This window comes from Manduca sexta, unplaced genomic scaffold, assembly GCF_014839805.1.
Source record: "Manduca sexta isolate Smith_Timp_Sample1 unplaced genomic scaffold, JHU_Msex_v1.0 HiC_scaffold_946, whole genome shotgun sequence".
In the NCBI taxonomy this organism is placed as follows: domain Eukaryota; kingdom Metazoa; phylum Arthropoda; class Insecta; order Lepidoptera; family Sphingidae; genus Manduca; species Manduca sexta.
Genome location: NW_023595790.1, coordinates 1 through 16563, shown reverse-complemented (window position 1 = coordinate 16563; position 16563 = coordinate 1). Strand labels below are relative to the sequence as shown.

At 38.7% G+C, this 16563-nt stretch overlaps 1 protein-coding gene across 1 annotated transcript; it reads right to left on the bottom strand.

Moving 5' to 3' along the window:
- Positions 1–312: 312 nt before the first annotated feature.
- LOC115450170 lies at positions 313–16213 on the bottom strand. Its single transcript, XM_037447341.1, has 8 exons — positions 15942–16213; positions 5531–5739; positions 4724–4875; positions 4026–4171; positions 3145–3260; positions 2408–2542; positions 1670–1834; positions 313–661 (listed from the first exon to the last, which is right to left on the bottom strand). Exons 1-8 carry the CDS (start codon positions 16060–16062, stop codon positions 458–460), a joined length of 1248 nt encoding a protein of 415 aa, XP_037303238.1. The 5' UTR covers positions 16063–16213; the 3' UTR covers positions 313–457.
- Between the last annotated feature and the right edge of the window lie 350 nt (positions 16214–16563).

Here is a 16563-nt window from a genome sequence, read left to right as displayed (position 1 = left end):
GATAATTACGAACGTTTGTACTTTTGCTCAATAAAATATCGTTTGATCTATTGGTATTCTGGGCTATTTTTTAATAAACTGGGCCCATAACCTGTTGAAATTATACACGGATACCAAACAAACGAACTGTTTTATTAAAAGAACAAGAAACAACAGAAAGCTTTTTTAAATTTAAATTTAAATTCTATACAGCCATTACCAATTACCAAAGAGTAAAAACTATAAAACTATATTCACAAGACAAAGGCAACAAAACATTATGCCACAAACATTATGTTTAACATTCTTCCAACAGATAATAAAACGTGAGTATGAAAAATGTTTGTCATGTTATAATCAGTTTCTATTATAATGATACATCACTCATACTTAACTTTTGATCTCCTTGTAAAATTTAATCTCACTTATAGAAAAAAGGAATACAGTATATATAAATTTTATCGAGTACTTAAAGTACTTATATCGGTAAATAGCCGACTTCTCTTTTGAAGTCGTTGTAGTCACAGCAGAAGCTTTCGATCCCCTTGTCCTTCCATGTGAGCCAGTGTGTGCCGTCGCACAAGTCAGTGCAGAAACGAAGAGTTTGTATTTGAGTGGGGGTGTAGAAGACAGAGTTGATGGTGACGTACGCAACAGTCCTCTTGCCGGATTCAACCACCACCTAAAATGTGGAATAATAATTTTCTAGTTTTAAAATACAAAGTATTTGGACTTATAAGGATTACTTCAATTCATTACCAAGATAACTTCATCGCTATTGGTAAGAGTAAACTGGAATTTATCCCATAAACACTTGCTAGTTTAATTGAAGATTAAGAAAATTACTAATAGAGTGGTGGAGCCTACGCAACGATGCAGGAATTTGGTTTTCTTAGACGAGATAGATTTGGAATCTCTATACTAAATTAGAGAGTACCTGTATACAGGACCTCCTGATCCATCAGGAGTAGGCTACGGGCCTAGACTCGGCGTATTTGATAAAAGAAAGAAAAGATTTTTTAAAAGGGGACAAAATAATTACAAAATGAACATAAACAATGTCCGCCCTGTGGAATGGGGGCGTTTGGAGAATTCCACCACGGTATCCCCGGCCTGTCGTAAGAGGCGACTAATAGGGGCCACGAAGGGGGTCGTCGGCGGGCAGCAGGGGGCTGTCCGCCCTAGTGCATTTCTGTGCATTTTGCACATTTGTCGGTTGACCCCGGGATGGACGGCAGTGTGTAGTTGGCCTCACGCTGCCGTAGACGCCGTGGGCGTCCTTCGGTGCACGGGGCTTCTGAGCCTATAGGAGACGGGCCGCAAGGCGGCACCGCGCAGGGAGCGGCTGCGGTCGCAGACTAGACACTTCAACGTCAGAGGAAGCCCGCAGCCGTCCCTAATGCGCCGAAGAGGGTCACCGCGGAGTTTTAGCTGGTAGGCCGTGCATAGGTTAAGTTGTATATAGGGTTAGGGACTCGGCCCGGCGGTCGCCCGAAGGTCACCATCAAATCCGGGCGGCTCAACGCCGGGCCGTAAGGCACGGTTACCCAAACATAACCGCGCAGTCGCCCCCCACGAAGGCTGGGCGGGAGTCAGAAGGCACTTTCGCCGCGAAAACAAAAAACAACATAATCAATGTATTAAGTGCACTTCCTAACTTGACAACGTACAGTCAATAGACACTATTTACCTTGTAGAAGTACAGGGGCACTGGAACTGCATTGCTTCTGGACACAGTGGCTAGGTACACCGGCTTGTTGGAGCCCCTCTCGTCGGGCAGCATGAGGACCCCATGAGTCCCTGTGTACACCGTCACTGTTGTTTTCGCCTTCTGGTTCACGTACACTCGGAGCGCCTGCGACAAATCATGGATTTTGTTAGAGCTGCATCCCATCCAATAAGACTTACTGAGAAGTTTAGATGAGATGTCGGAAAGCCAATTTATTTCGCGCAGTCTTTTAGAAGGGACTGACTACACTGCAATTATTTCATGTATTAAATTTGTACGGCTTTAGAAACGTCAGCGTAGAGGTTCCGACTTATAATGTGTTGTTAACTGACGATATTATTTTAAAACTATAGTGCCACGTAGAAAGATGCATTTATCTACCACATGGATGAACCGACTCATTAACGTCGGACGAAAAACCGGAGTGGATGGTGTAATGACAGCTTGCTTCTCTTTGAATGTTAAATTGTTAAGAAATTATCTTGAAGCTCAAATAACTCTAATACTACCGTAAACTTTATTTCTTTCCCTTAGGATCGGCAGCGACCTAAGGGAATGAAATTAAGTTACGGTAGCATATTTCGACCTTATATTTCTTTAAATGAAGTTTGGCTTCTTGAAGATACAGCATCTACAGTGAACTATCAGGATTAGCTCCCGCGAGCAGCTACAAGACCTGGTTGGCTGTGAGGTACTTACTCGTTCCAAATTGGACCAGCGTGGCGCGTTGACCTTGTCCCACTGGGGAGCCGCGTTGATGTACTGGTACGAGGCCCGCAGCTCCGCGGCCAGGGTGAAGTCCGCGCGACTCGCCAGGTGCCCTTTATGTAGCACCTGCAATTTTTTTTTATTTTTAATATTTGGCCACATGTTTCGTCGAGCTAGCTACCTGTTGGCCGCAGAACATCGCGCATGGCTCATAAGATAATGTCATCGTGACACATCATCATTATTCCTGAAAGGGTATGCAGAGGCGCAACCAGGGCCAATTTGCTCCAAACGTGTTCAGCCCCATGATGTGATGTGATGGGCAAGCCTATCGCCATATCGGGCACAAATTCCAGATTCCGGACTGATTCTGAGCAGAAAGACCCAAATATTCCTTTTCCTGACCCGGGATTCGAACCCAGGACCTCAGAACAGCGCTGTGCTGCGCGTACATATTTTTACAATATACTATCTTGATTTTGGTAGTTTATTTTTTATAATGTGCATATTATCTCATTAATTTCACAATAAAAAATGCTACTAAAATTGATGACTCCGTGCATTTACTTCTAACTAATTTGCAACCAAAAGTGTTAAATAGGCATTTTAACTAAGAATATTTCGATAGTTTAAAATTCTCAGAAAGATCTAAAACGTTTTTTAAATTAAATTGTCCGTAAATCTTTTCATATATTATATGTCTAAAACCACTTAAAAGCGATACGCACGTTATTCTTAGTGTACACGTCTCCCTGTTTGGGGCCGAATATTTGTGCAAACCTCTTAGTCTGTTCGGCCCCTGTGTACAGCTTAGTCATTGAAACTCCTTTGAACATGCCATTCACTGTAAATCCAAACAAAATTGTAAATGTAATATATATAAGTTTTCTAACGAAACAGTCGCTCAGCTTTATAAAATATTATGTGCTTATATTTATAACTAACGTTAAGCCAACTTTTAGTTCTTTACTATTAGAACTACATAAAATTTTGTAAACTCCCGCTTACGAATTATGAACACCCATTTTTTGGTCAAGCTAGCGTAGACTCCCGTCGAGTCTCTCCTGGACAACTTTGAGAATCAGTGATCTAGAGATCGATCTATAGACTGACGAGAGATTATCACAACACGATACACCCGCGTGTGCCAATATGTCGGGTTTTACACCTTGTACTATGATCGCTATCTGGACGAGTGCAAACATATCATTACGAATAGGTAAAAAGTACATACATAACATCACGCATGTATCCCCGAAGGGGTATGCAGAGAAGCGCAACTAGGGCACCCACTTTTCGCCAAGTATGTTCCGTCCCATGATGTGATAGGGGGCGAGCCTATCGCCATATCGGGCACAAATTCCAAACTCCGGGCTGATACCGAGTAGAAAAACCCAAATATCACTTTGCCCGACCCGGGATTCGAACCCAGGACCTCAGAGCACTATTGTACCGGACATGCAATACAACTACGCCACCGAGGCAGTCAAAAAAAAATATATAAAATCGAGGTAAAAAGTAATACGTCTTTTGAGTTGATCACGCTCGGTATGAGCTTATGCGAGAAAAATATCTGTCACAGGAGTGGGGTTTGAAAATTCGAACTTACCCTGAAAACCTGGTGACTTGTCCGTCTGTTGCGTCTCGCAAGAGTAAGGATGGATATAGTGCTTTACGAAGTAGGTAGTAAAGATGTTTTCATCGAAACAGGCTTCGTACAACGGGTAGAACTTATTCCCGACGTTGTATCCTCCACTGTAATACAAATTATTATCACCATTTTAGCTTATTTCAATTGTATACTACAGAGCTTCAATTTGCCACATATACTTCTTAATTGATACAAATGTGATGCAAGCATTTTTTACAACGGAGAGTGATCCATTCCCACTCCAGAATTTCGTGGAACCTACTACTATTAATAATCTTTTAGACCATCAGCATTGAACCCAGAAGTATTTCTTTAGTTTATAAAACAGCTCTTCCTTTCAACATGACTTAAGCTTCGCCCAGGACTACACCTGATACCAAAGAATTGTTACGCCCTGCCATCGCCAAAATCATACCGTCCTATAAGACTGCAATGATGGCCCTAACTAATGCGAGGATTTTTATCCTATTACCGAAAGAGAGTCTTTTATTTTTTGTATCCTGCAAGCGCGAAGCCTTAGGCAGTTGCTCCGTTCATAACCAATTAATCTGAGCAAGGCCCCAGTATCCAGGACGGGTAAAGTTTACGAACTCCTCTGACGTGGTCTCATCAATAAAGTTTATAATTCAGTGGCCATTACTAAAAAAGCCACTTACCCGTAATTCTGGTATAGATTATTTCTGCCACATTTTGTTGTTTTTGTTATCGTTACTTCAGGTTGTTCTTTGCATGATATCTCTTTCAGAGCGAATTGCTTTAAAGTATTGTCAGAAGATTTAAAGTTGCTACCGCTGTCGCAAGTCGCTTCCTGCAGAATAAAACAAAAAGTATATTAAACTCTATGAGATCGAAAGTAATAGAGACTATTCCGCCCTCACACATACTACTAACTCGCCGAGTCTTGGGGAACACTAATCTGTCATTAACTCGCAACAAATTTCATCAAATAGAAAGATAGGGAGGAGTTATAAATATTGATTTTCCTTTTTTTAATGCCCGATAATAATATCTGATTTGAGGATATTTTTAAGAAAAGAATTTAAACGGATATCACGAGATTCTGTACAAGATTTAGTAAGACGATCCACATCCCTAAACCTGTGTCTCATCGTCATGCCCTGTATGTATACCAGTTCTATGTGGGGTCGCAACACAGGTCACACAGACGTATTTTACACGATTACCTTATCAAATTGTGTTAAAAACAGTTCAGCCAAAAATCGCTGGCATTTCATGTAAGTAATTATACTAAATCTCCGTCATAAGGCGTAAATATAAATCCAGGCTGCATTTTACAATGTCAAGAATGCAAACGTGTTTTCGCGCATCTACATTCTAGTGTGGGCGTCTCATGCTGCGCGAGCATCGATCCCGCAGTTCAGTGACCAGTGTATCCAGTTTATTAAAGGTCAGAGTTATTAACCCTCGCGCGACAAAGAAATCTAGACACAATGTAAACCTACCAGTGCTCGAAGGTTTGTCTGGATCTTTTGATTGTTACTGGTGTACACGATAGCGTTCTTCGCTCCTGGACAGCCGATGAGAATTTTTTGTTGCGCTGACAAAATGACACCACAAGCATTCACGTCTGGCGCCATGTATGCGTCGTTTGTTAAGAATACTGGCGGAGGATTTTTGGTGTCGAAGTCTTTTTGGAGATCCAAGACACAATCTGGAAGGAGGAGTTGTTCATTACATTGCGTTGGGTCATTAACAAAGTCGGAAATCAAGGTGTTTCATTTCCACATACGAGCTTCGAATTATTAAAACTGTCTTGTCTAAGCCGTTGGTTTATTAGTAAAATAATGATAAATAAGCTGGCTATAATGTCAATAACAGGACAGTTATTGCACACACCTGGTTGACGGTAAAAATAAATAATTCCATGTAGGCGGATGAAACGTAAGTGGATACGTATATAATCAAATGTTATGCGTTTTCTGGATTTCACGCAGTGTATCAAAGATGATAACCTTTCGGTAAACAAAAGATAATATATAACTACCTACTTACATCTAATCTTTTAAACTGGTAGTATTAATATTTTTTAAATACTTACACTCACAAATTACTAAACCAATTTTTAAAAATATCCATCAATACGAAGCTACATTATCCCGGAGTGTTGTAGGCTACTTTTAAATATTAATACGAGCGGATGCGCAAGCAAAAGCTAGCAAACGTAGTTTTTACATATTTGTTTCCTTGATGCCCTGCTCCTAATGGTCATAGCGTAATGTTATACAGCCTATAGCCTTCCTCGATAAATGGGCTATCCAACACTAAAAGAATTTTCAAATCGAACCAGTAATTCCTGAGATTAGCGCGTTCAAACAAACAAATAAACTCTTCAGCTTTATATGATAGTATAGCTGATAATAAGTATGTTCGTATCTGCAATTAATGCACATAAAATACTGTGATTTTGACATTTTACTTGAATAGATAATTAGAAATGCTAATTATTACAATAAATGAAGTGCAATAGAGTTGATTGTACCATAGTTTCTTAAGTATTTTTACATTTCTTGGATCATGAAGAGCTTAACAATGTGCAATTTTCATATCTAATCTGACAATGGGTAGATTATAAAATTGCGTGTAGGTGTCATAAATATTGCATTTATCAACTTAATTACGGGTTATTGATTCGCTGTCAGACTGGTGTCCTCAATATGTCTGGTCACACTAAAGGTGGTAATGGTATTAGCATTCTCCGTGAAATCAAAACTGTAGGTCAGTATGGTTGAGAGACGGAATAAATATTATATTATACTAGCGACCCGCCCCGGCTTCGCACGGGTGCAATGCTGATACTAAATACACTACAGAAAAACTGTGAACGTTGTATATAAAAACATAGCGTCCGCTCTGGCTTCGCACGGGTATAACATAACAAAATAACAGTATTTCTCCACTATTTAATGGATGTTATTATACATATAAACCTTCCTCTTGAATCACTCTATCTACTAAAAAAACCGCATCAAAATCCGTTGCGTAGTTTTAAAGATTTAAGCATACAAAGGAACATAGGGACAGAGAAAGCGACTTTGTTTTATACTATGTAGTGATTTTACATTATTTAAAAAAAATCATCAGAAATCATAAGAATTATAGATTAAAAACAATTAAACAACTCATTATCCACAAGATTACAATATAATGTAAACAAAAACAAAGATTGCGTGGCGCGATATGAGTCCGCACCCACACCCAGAAACCAACCATTAAAATTGTTCAAATACTTTTTATATAGTACATTATATTCATATGAGTAAAGTATAGTAGGATAGTATATATAGGTTCATTTGACATTGCCTTACTAAATATACCACATACATATTTACTTGGAAATAATACTTTCCAATAAGTTACTTGAGCCGTAGATGTAAAATAACAAAGTGTAAGTTTCCAACAAAATATTAATAGAAAGTTTTTTTAACTTTACGCATCCTAATGCCACTACTACTAGTCCAAGAGAATTCATCGTAGCGGCAATATTACACTTTTAGTCAGAAATGCACACCATATTCGCATTAAACTACAAAATGATCAAAAATGTGAAAACTAAAACCAGGATTTTTTATGAAAATATTCGTTATTTATAGATGATTTTTGGCACAATGTCAGCAAAGGTGAAGACGAGTAGGCGGTTTCATTCAGTAACGCAATTTCAAAATGACCCTGTATAGAATAGTAGGATTTAATACTCACTTGCAATGACATAATCGATAACTCCACCAGAGACCAGGAGAAGTAGAAGTCGCACCGCCATCCTGACAGTCGGTGCTGCTGCCCGCGCTGTAGGTACTTGAATGAACAACGAACACATAAAACGATCTTTATATATTCAACTTATCTACCACTTTTCCTGTTTGCGGAACACGGGATACGTGGGATTTCCAGCGGATTGTCTTGTCACTAAAGCGGACAATAAAGAACAAGATGTGTGTACTCAAAAAATCTCATTTGATCTTTTCAGGAAACTATTTTTGAGTTAAAAGAATTAAAAAAAAAATATGTTTCCCTCGGGAGCAAATTACTGGTATACAAGTGACTGGTAATATGACATATCCCCGTTAACAGCTTGTAGATTGGATGAAAAGCAATAGTGTTTGATTAAATTTAAAGTTGTATTCTTGGAGTATTTAAATAAAAGCTTTCTTAGATTATATAATTTTTTAGTTATTAATATTCAGTTGCAATATTTGATCCGAACAATTAAATCATATTCTGCGATTCTAAATACCCGGAGATAAAAAAATGATACCGATTGGACCACCATCTTGAATCCGCCATGTTGAATCATTTTTATGACCAACAGCTGACCCTTATGGGTACCTACAAAGATTGTTTGAGCACCACCAAACTATTCCTTACCCATGCCAAGTTAGGATTTATAAAATTGGTACGGCGACCATCTTGTTTTCCACCATTAAAAATCTATTTCACCACCGCTGGAATCAGCCCAAAATATCGGTTTATATTAGTTAAGACATAACCCAGCTACGTCTTCCCGCTTAGCCGGGCAGTAGTACACCATCTCCTTAAAGGGTTGATGTCAATTCATTCATATTTTTCTCAGCAAATCCTATAATAATATACCCGTATTAAAGGTGTTTTTTTTATTGCTTTAAATGACGAGGTGAGCTTGTTGTTCGCCTGATAGTAAACGATACGACCGCCCATAAACTGTAGAAGCACCATCTAGTTACAAAGTATTTTTGGTATTCCATTGCGCTCGCAGTCTTATTATGTCCAGTAGTTACACTGGCTAAAATGTTTTCAAATTGGAACACTACAGCAACTACATACTGCTGCTTGGCGACAGAAATAGACATAACGGTGGTACCTACCTAGGCGGAGTCCCACAGAAGAGAGACTTACTGCCAGTAGAATTAACTAGTCCGCCATATTAGATTAAGAATGACGTTACTTAGCTAACCATGCATTTTCATCCAAACTAAATATGTATGCAAAATTTCATCTTATTTGGTTGAGGATAACTGCTTTAAAATTCAGTTTCAAGATTTTACCCCAACATACATACGGACAAACAGTGCAAGTTCAATAAAAACTTATGAAATAGGAGGTAGCTCCTATAACATCATGGGACTTAATACATATAGCAAAAGTATTTACATTAGTTACCCTTCTGATAAAAAATGCATGAGTATGTGAAGGGGTGTGTATTTTTTTTTTTGTTTTGACGTTGCAATGGAATTGTTGCTACTGCCAAATTGACACCTGCAAAATATTTGCTGACGGTAGTAGAAATTAAACGAACAATATCACTGTAATAAAATATTGGCAGATTGCTAAGATTGTTGAGGTCTTTGAAATGAGTTCACCAGTCATTTATCCGTTTATTTATTCGTCAGTTCCATAGAAATTATCATCAGAAAATCAGGGGCATGCTGCTTGAAAGGAATAAGGGCAGGTGTTTGAGATTCCGGATTTCTTTGTCACACAAAACGGTACAAGCCGTCACGTCTCATGAAAATCATGATTTTGACACATTACTGTATTTCACCCGACTACGACAAAGAAAGCAAGAGTTCCCAAAATTATAGGTCACACAAAATTATAGACCAAAGTTATTGTCATTTTTAATTAGTCAATATTACAATAATACTATTGATAAAGAATATTATAGAAAAAGGCATACTTTATTGCTTGGTATAAATATCAATATTTATAATATTATGATTTTCGGGTATTTAAATGGGTGAGTAGCCGACTTCTCTCTTAAAGTCGTTGTAGTCACAGCAGAAACTTTCGATCCCCTTGTCCTTCCAGGTGAGCCAGTGTGTGCCGTCGCACAAGTCAGTGCAGAAACGAAGAGTTTGTATTTGAGGTGGAGGTGTAGAAGACAGAGTTGATGGTGACGTACGCAACAGTCTTCTTGCCGGGTTCAACCACTACCTAAAATGTGGATAAATTATTATATAGTTTGAAAATACAAAGTATTTATTTGCTGCAGCCAATTCAATTTTAAAATGAAATTAAAGTTTTCAGACACACACCAGGAAAACTTATAAGGTTTACCTCAATTTATGACCTAGCTAACTTCAACTCTATTGTTATGAGTGGGTTTATAGCAGGAACATTTGCTGCTTATTAGAAGAATTACATAATAGGTAAAGGAGTAACAGAGCTTACGCAACAGCGTAGTAATTTGTATTTTCTTAGACGAGATAGATTTATAATCACTACATTACAGTAGAGGTGTCTACACACAGGACTTCCTGATCCATCTGTAGTACATCCAAGGCCTTATACATACCGCGTATTTTGTAATTAACAAATATTTTATACGTGGGACAAACATTAAAAAGTTTAAACACAAACAATGTGTAAAATACAGTTCCCGACTTGACAACGTGCAGTCAGAAGGCACCATTTACCTTGTAGAAGTAGAGGGGTACTGGTACAGCATTTTTGTTGGACACGTTGGCTAGGTACACCGGCTTGTTGGAGCCCCTCTCGTCGGGCAACGTGAGGACCCCGTGGGTCCCCGTGTACACCGTCACTGATTTCTTGGCCTTCTGGTTCACATACACTCGCAACGCCTGGCACATATAATGAAAGCTTTATTAGAGGTACCTCGAAATCAGTTAACCTTACTGAAAAGAAAACTATAGTTTTTGAGTGGAATAGCCCATTCAGAACCAATTTGTTTCCCGCAGTCTTCTGATAAGACTACACTGCAATTAATAGCTGAAGAACTACGTACGAACGATGATTGTAGTGTTTTTATATGTTATGGCTTTAGGGAAGTCAACGTAGAGGTTCCGACTAAGATTCTTGTACCCTCTTACGTCTCCATTTTAAAATGGTATAGCAATAGGATTAGCTCCCGCGAGCAGTTACAAGACCTGGTTGGCTGTGAGGTACTTACTCGTTCCAAATTGGACCAGCGTGGCGCGTTGACCTTGTCCCACTGGGGAGCCGCGTTGATGTACTGGTACGAGGCCCGTAGCTCCGCGGCCAGGGTGAAGTCCGCGCGACTCGCCAGGTGCCCTTTATGTAGCACCTACAAATAATTTTTAGAATAATACAATGGATACACGCGCTTGCGAATGTCTCCAATTCAACTAATGTTATCATCACACATCATCAAAAGCAATCTCAAAACAATTTGTGACGGGAATGAAGTAAATAGTGTGCGCGCCTGTTGAGAGCTGACATAAAATTATTAACCATTGCGGTAACTACCCATGTTCGCGCCAATCATTCGCCATAGTTAAAGGCTCCTTTAGATGTGCAAATTTTCTTATGTTTATTTTTATTGGAATGGCTATTTTTTGTGATAATTTTTTATTTACATACAAGGGTTTGAGGAAAATTTCGCAAATTGGCAAAATGTATCGTGTTGTTGAAATAACTTTTTTTTGTTGTACACAGGCGAGCGCTAAGCGACAAAGTTCCAGTTGATGAATTTAGCAACAAGTTGGATTCAGTTATCTGCTTCATAAAAATTAAAATTCTGTCCCTGGGTAATGATCATATAAACTGAAGTATACGTAGATATAAGTAGCTGAACGGATTTCAAAAAGACACATGGATAGATCAACATATAGGTTACTTTTGTCCAAGTAATTTACTCCCTGGAAATGCGCTAGCATCGTAAAGATGGCGTAACGGATGACTATTGTAATTTAGGGACTTACAGCGGGAAAGGCTCATCACACAGGCGAAGCCGCGAGAAAAACCTAGTATTATGTATATAAATTTAAGTCTAAAAACAGTAAGCGATACTTACGTTATTATCAGTGTACACTGCCCCCTGTCTCTTGCCGAATATCTCATTGAATCTCTTTCTCTGTTCGGACATTGTGTACAGCCTTGATATTGGCAATCCTTTAAACATGCCATTTACTAGAAATAAAAACTATATTGTTATAGTGTCATACCTTTTTCCCTGTACAAGGTCAGAGGCATAATGATTGCTAATGTTAATGTAAGACATTTAATAAACTATTTTATCGCGGTTTTAACATTTTACGTTTCACCCGACGTTTGTGTACCTTTGATTTTGCGGATGAACAACACCTCAGTTCCCCCCGTGACCATGAAGGCTGCAAAGTCTTCGAAACGTCGGGAGAAAAGTAAAATATTAAAACCGCGATAAAATCCGAAAAATAGTTTAATTTAAAAGGGCACAGGCGTTACACACCCACATTTTGCAGGTTATGTTTTTTTTTGTTTAGACGTTCCTGTAGTCAACGCTGGAGGATACCGGAGTATGGGAAACTGGAATTCTCTTAGCTTAGCGCCTACTGGCACCTGGTGGAGAGGGTTCTTGACGAGAGAGTATCCTTGGGTGCTTCCTGTTCAAACTGGGGATTGCAAATATCGGACTTACCCTGAAAAGATGGTGATTTGTCCGACTGCTGCGTCTCGCACGAGTGCGGATGGATGTAGTGCTTCACGAAGTAGGTAGTAAGGATGTTTTCATCGAAACAGGCCTCGTACAACGAGTAGAACGTGTTCCCGACGTTGTATCCTCCACTGTAATACAAATTATCGTCGACACATCCCTAATCGATACAAATGTTATAATTAAATCCAAATTATTCAGTTACCAATAAAGCCGCGAGCATTCATTTTACAAGTCTAATAATGAATGCTATTGAAATGTTTACTGTGTCGAAATACAGCACCATGAGATACGGCTGTATGTATTATATGAAATAAATTAGAGCCTTGTGTATACTGTCACACTGCTAGGCACGGGCCTTCTCTTCTACTGAGAGGAGTTTCGTTTTAGTCCGCTACGCTTGCCTAGTACGAATTAGCGGACTTTATTTACCCTCAAAATTCTTCAAAAGATTTGCTCAGGTTCCCTCAGGCTGTTTTTTTTTTCCTTAACCAATGATTATTTACAAAGAATACACTCATAACTAGAGAGAAGTAAGAGGTGCGTGCTCTTAGGACATTCGTTTTGGCAGTCCGTTCCAATCCCATCTATCGCCGGTTATTGCGTATGTATAATGTTTTTTTATTCTGTTCACATTTTTCATGACACGGTAGTGACAAATGCTCGTGCACCTTTTAAAACGAGAGTAGTTTCTTCCAACAATCGCTAAAATTATGCCGGCCTATACAAGGCAGTGAAGACTTTCACTAAAGCAAGACTCTTGCTGAAAGAGGGTATTGCTTTTTTTGTGCCATTTGCAAGCGGGAAGACCTGGGCGGTTGGCGCGTTCGCCACCCACCAATTTTTCTGAACATGGAATCAATAGTGGTTGATCTGAAAGTCCATGCGAGGGTGCATTCATGAACATAGAGAATCAGTAAACGTTAGCTCCGCTATCCAGATTGGACAACGTCTACAAAGTACAAAATCCTTTAGCGTGGTTATATCAATAAGGTTGATAATGCAGTCGCTATTATTAAGAACGAAGCTTACTTGTATTTTTGGTATAGATTATTTCTACCACATTTCGTAGTTTTTTTAATCGTTACTTCGGGTTGTTCTTTGCATGATATCTCTTTCAGAGCGAATTTCTTTAGATTTTTGTTTGAAGATTTAAAGTTGCTACCTCTGTCGCAAGTTGCTTCCTACAGAATAAAACAAAAAGTATATTAGACGAAACAAGGTTCATAGTAATTAACTAGTATAAGGGCGCAATGTTTAGCAATACAATCTAGTTTTTATGCTTGTATATTTTAGAATTAGCTTTAATTTTGATTGTAATCTGTTTTGCGTCTTAATTTTATTAATATAAAATAAAATAGGACTGAAAGTAGAAAGAAAGAATAATTTGTGGATATATTTTTAAGTTTTTAACAAAAGAAATAATCGAATGTCGCTATATTCTGCCACCAACTTAATATGACCCATAACACCCCTAAGCCTCTGTCTCTGCATTATTCCGTGGCATATATTTCCGTGGGGTCGACGAAAGAACGTCTTACAGGATGTGAAGCGTCGACGAGAGCAATATTGTTAAAAAAAATCAGGCTATAGTCTGTCATACGAGACGTATATATAAACCTGACTGAAGCCATGTAATGTTTGGGCGTCTGCTCCCGCCCAAGCATCAAACTCCGCGTCACCTCGGTATCCACTTAATTCGGATGGTTAATACCTCGTGCGACAAACAATTGTAGACACAATGTTGCTGGTGATAGGATATATTTTAAATCCGCCCGGATACGAACCACCGTACACAAGGTGTTAAAACATACATAGTGGGCCACGTAAGTGTGTCGCGTTTCAGGATCAGCCTTTGTCTATCCGGTACCAACAGGCTTGCATAATTGTGTCGACTGCCGATGGGTAATCATCCCTCGTCAGTCGATGTTCTATTGGACCGCACTTCATTTACCATGGGCTGCCGTTGGGTTAAAAAAAAATGTCGACTTACCAGCACTCGAAGGTTTGTCTGAACCTTTCCCTTTCTACTTATGTACATGATAGCATTCCTTGCTCCTGGACAGCCGATGAGAATTTTTTGTCTCGTTGACAATCTGATACCACAGGCATTCAAGTCTGGCGCCATGTATTTGCCGTTTGTTATGAATACTGGTGGAGCATTTTTGGTGTCGAAGTCCTTTTGGAGATTCAAGTTACAACCTGGAAGAAGTAGGTGGTCATTTCAAAAAATCGCCTCATAAAAATAGTTTTAAATGTTTTGTTTCCACACCACGTAGACTCCGAGTTATTAAACCTGCCTAGTGAAACGTTGGGTAGTCACATAATGCCGAATAAGCTGGCTATAATGTCACCTAAAGCGTAGGTAATATAGCAATTATTACACACTGCTGCTTGACGCTAGAAATAGACAATTACAAATCGACCGACTTGCCAATTCATATAGCTCAATATATAGTTAATTAACTCGTTAGAAATTCTGGAATTCCCTATGCGTCATAAATGATGAGTAACCTGTACTTAACAATAGATTAAAATACCTACCTACTCCCCACTCATATCTAAACTTATAGATATTATTATAAAGAGATTTGTTTTTTTATTTTTTATTTATAAACTTGAACACTACTAAAGAATTTTTATGCGAATATTGGGTACTTCTGCTTAGTACCATCAACTTGAAGTCTGGAATTTATTATGAGTCAAGCGGAAAGTGGGTCCACCAATTGCGCCTCTGCCTACACATGCAGTAAAATTTTGTGTGTGCAATGTGTAGTAATAATATATCAAGGTTAATATCTAACGTCAATTATTATAATAAAAAAAGCGGTACAATACTGCAACACGGTTTATTTTACCATATTTTCTGACTCATTGCTTTACTTCGTGGATTGTGAAGAGCTCCACAATATGCAACTTCTTATCTAGTTCAGCATGAGTGGTTAGATTATAAAATTGCGTTTAATATAAACTTTTCTAGAATATGTTAAAACTGATTCCATCCTCGGAAAAATATAAAAATCTAGCTGACCCGACAGACGTTGTCCCGTCTTAACTATGAATTTGCAGCGCGCATTCTGTCAATCGCTGAAATTAATTTTTCTTAAACTTTCTAACGTTCCGCTCAACTTCCTTAATTTTTATTTCGTAAGATCCTTCTTCTGACAATAACCAACACAAAAAAAAAACATTGAAATCGGTCCAGCCGAGCACGCGTGATGGCGTGACCAAGGGAAATAGGGATTCATTTTTATATATATAGATGTCACAAAGTAATTTTGTTTCTTATTTGTTTCGGGTAAAAAACTGAGGTCCCATATTTTTTCCCATTTAAGCATTTGTCCCTTATAGGCTGAAAAAAATCTGGTAACCCTAAACATAACCGTTCGGTTACCTCTGAGGGCAGCAGTGGTAATAATTTTCTCCGTGAAACCAAAAAAGTCAATATGAAGGACAGTATGATTAGTAAAGTATGATTTAAAACTCACTTGCAATGACATAGTCGATAACTCCAGCAGAGACCAGGAGAAGTAGAAGTCGCGTCGCCATACTGACAGTCGATGCTTGCTGCACGCGCTGTACGTGCCTTGCGATTAACAACGAACACATAATGCGGTCGTTATATATATCTGATTGAAATCTACCATTTTTCTTTTTGTAAAATACGGGAATAATCGAACAATATAGTATAGGTATGTTTAGTCCCAAAGTACATCTGTTGCTCTTTACCAGGTCCAGGTTGCCAAGCCAGGATGCCCAGCTGTGGCTGCGTTTGCCGCATTTTATAGCTTAGACAGGTGCGTTGCTGGTATTGGTCTGAGACAGGCATTATTGAAAAATTATGTCCTTTAAAAAATATTAGTTTTATTCTTAAATAAAATCATAATTAATAAATCCTTGTAATGATTATTAGCTTTAGGTTTTTACTTATTATCTACAGCTTTTTACTTTAGATTGATCTCTCTCCGGTCATGTCGAATTGCTATCTCACTGGACAAAAACTGAAGGCACAGAAAGTGCATCTGTGTATTGCGCACACGCTTGTGCACTATAATATCTCCTGCGTATCTGCTTGATCTCCATTGCATGAGGCCGCTACGGTCGATATTC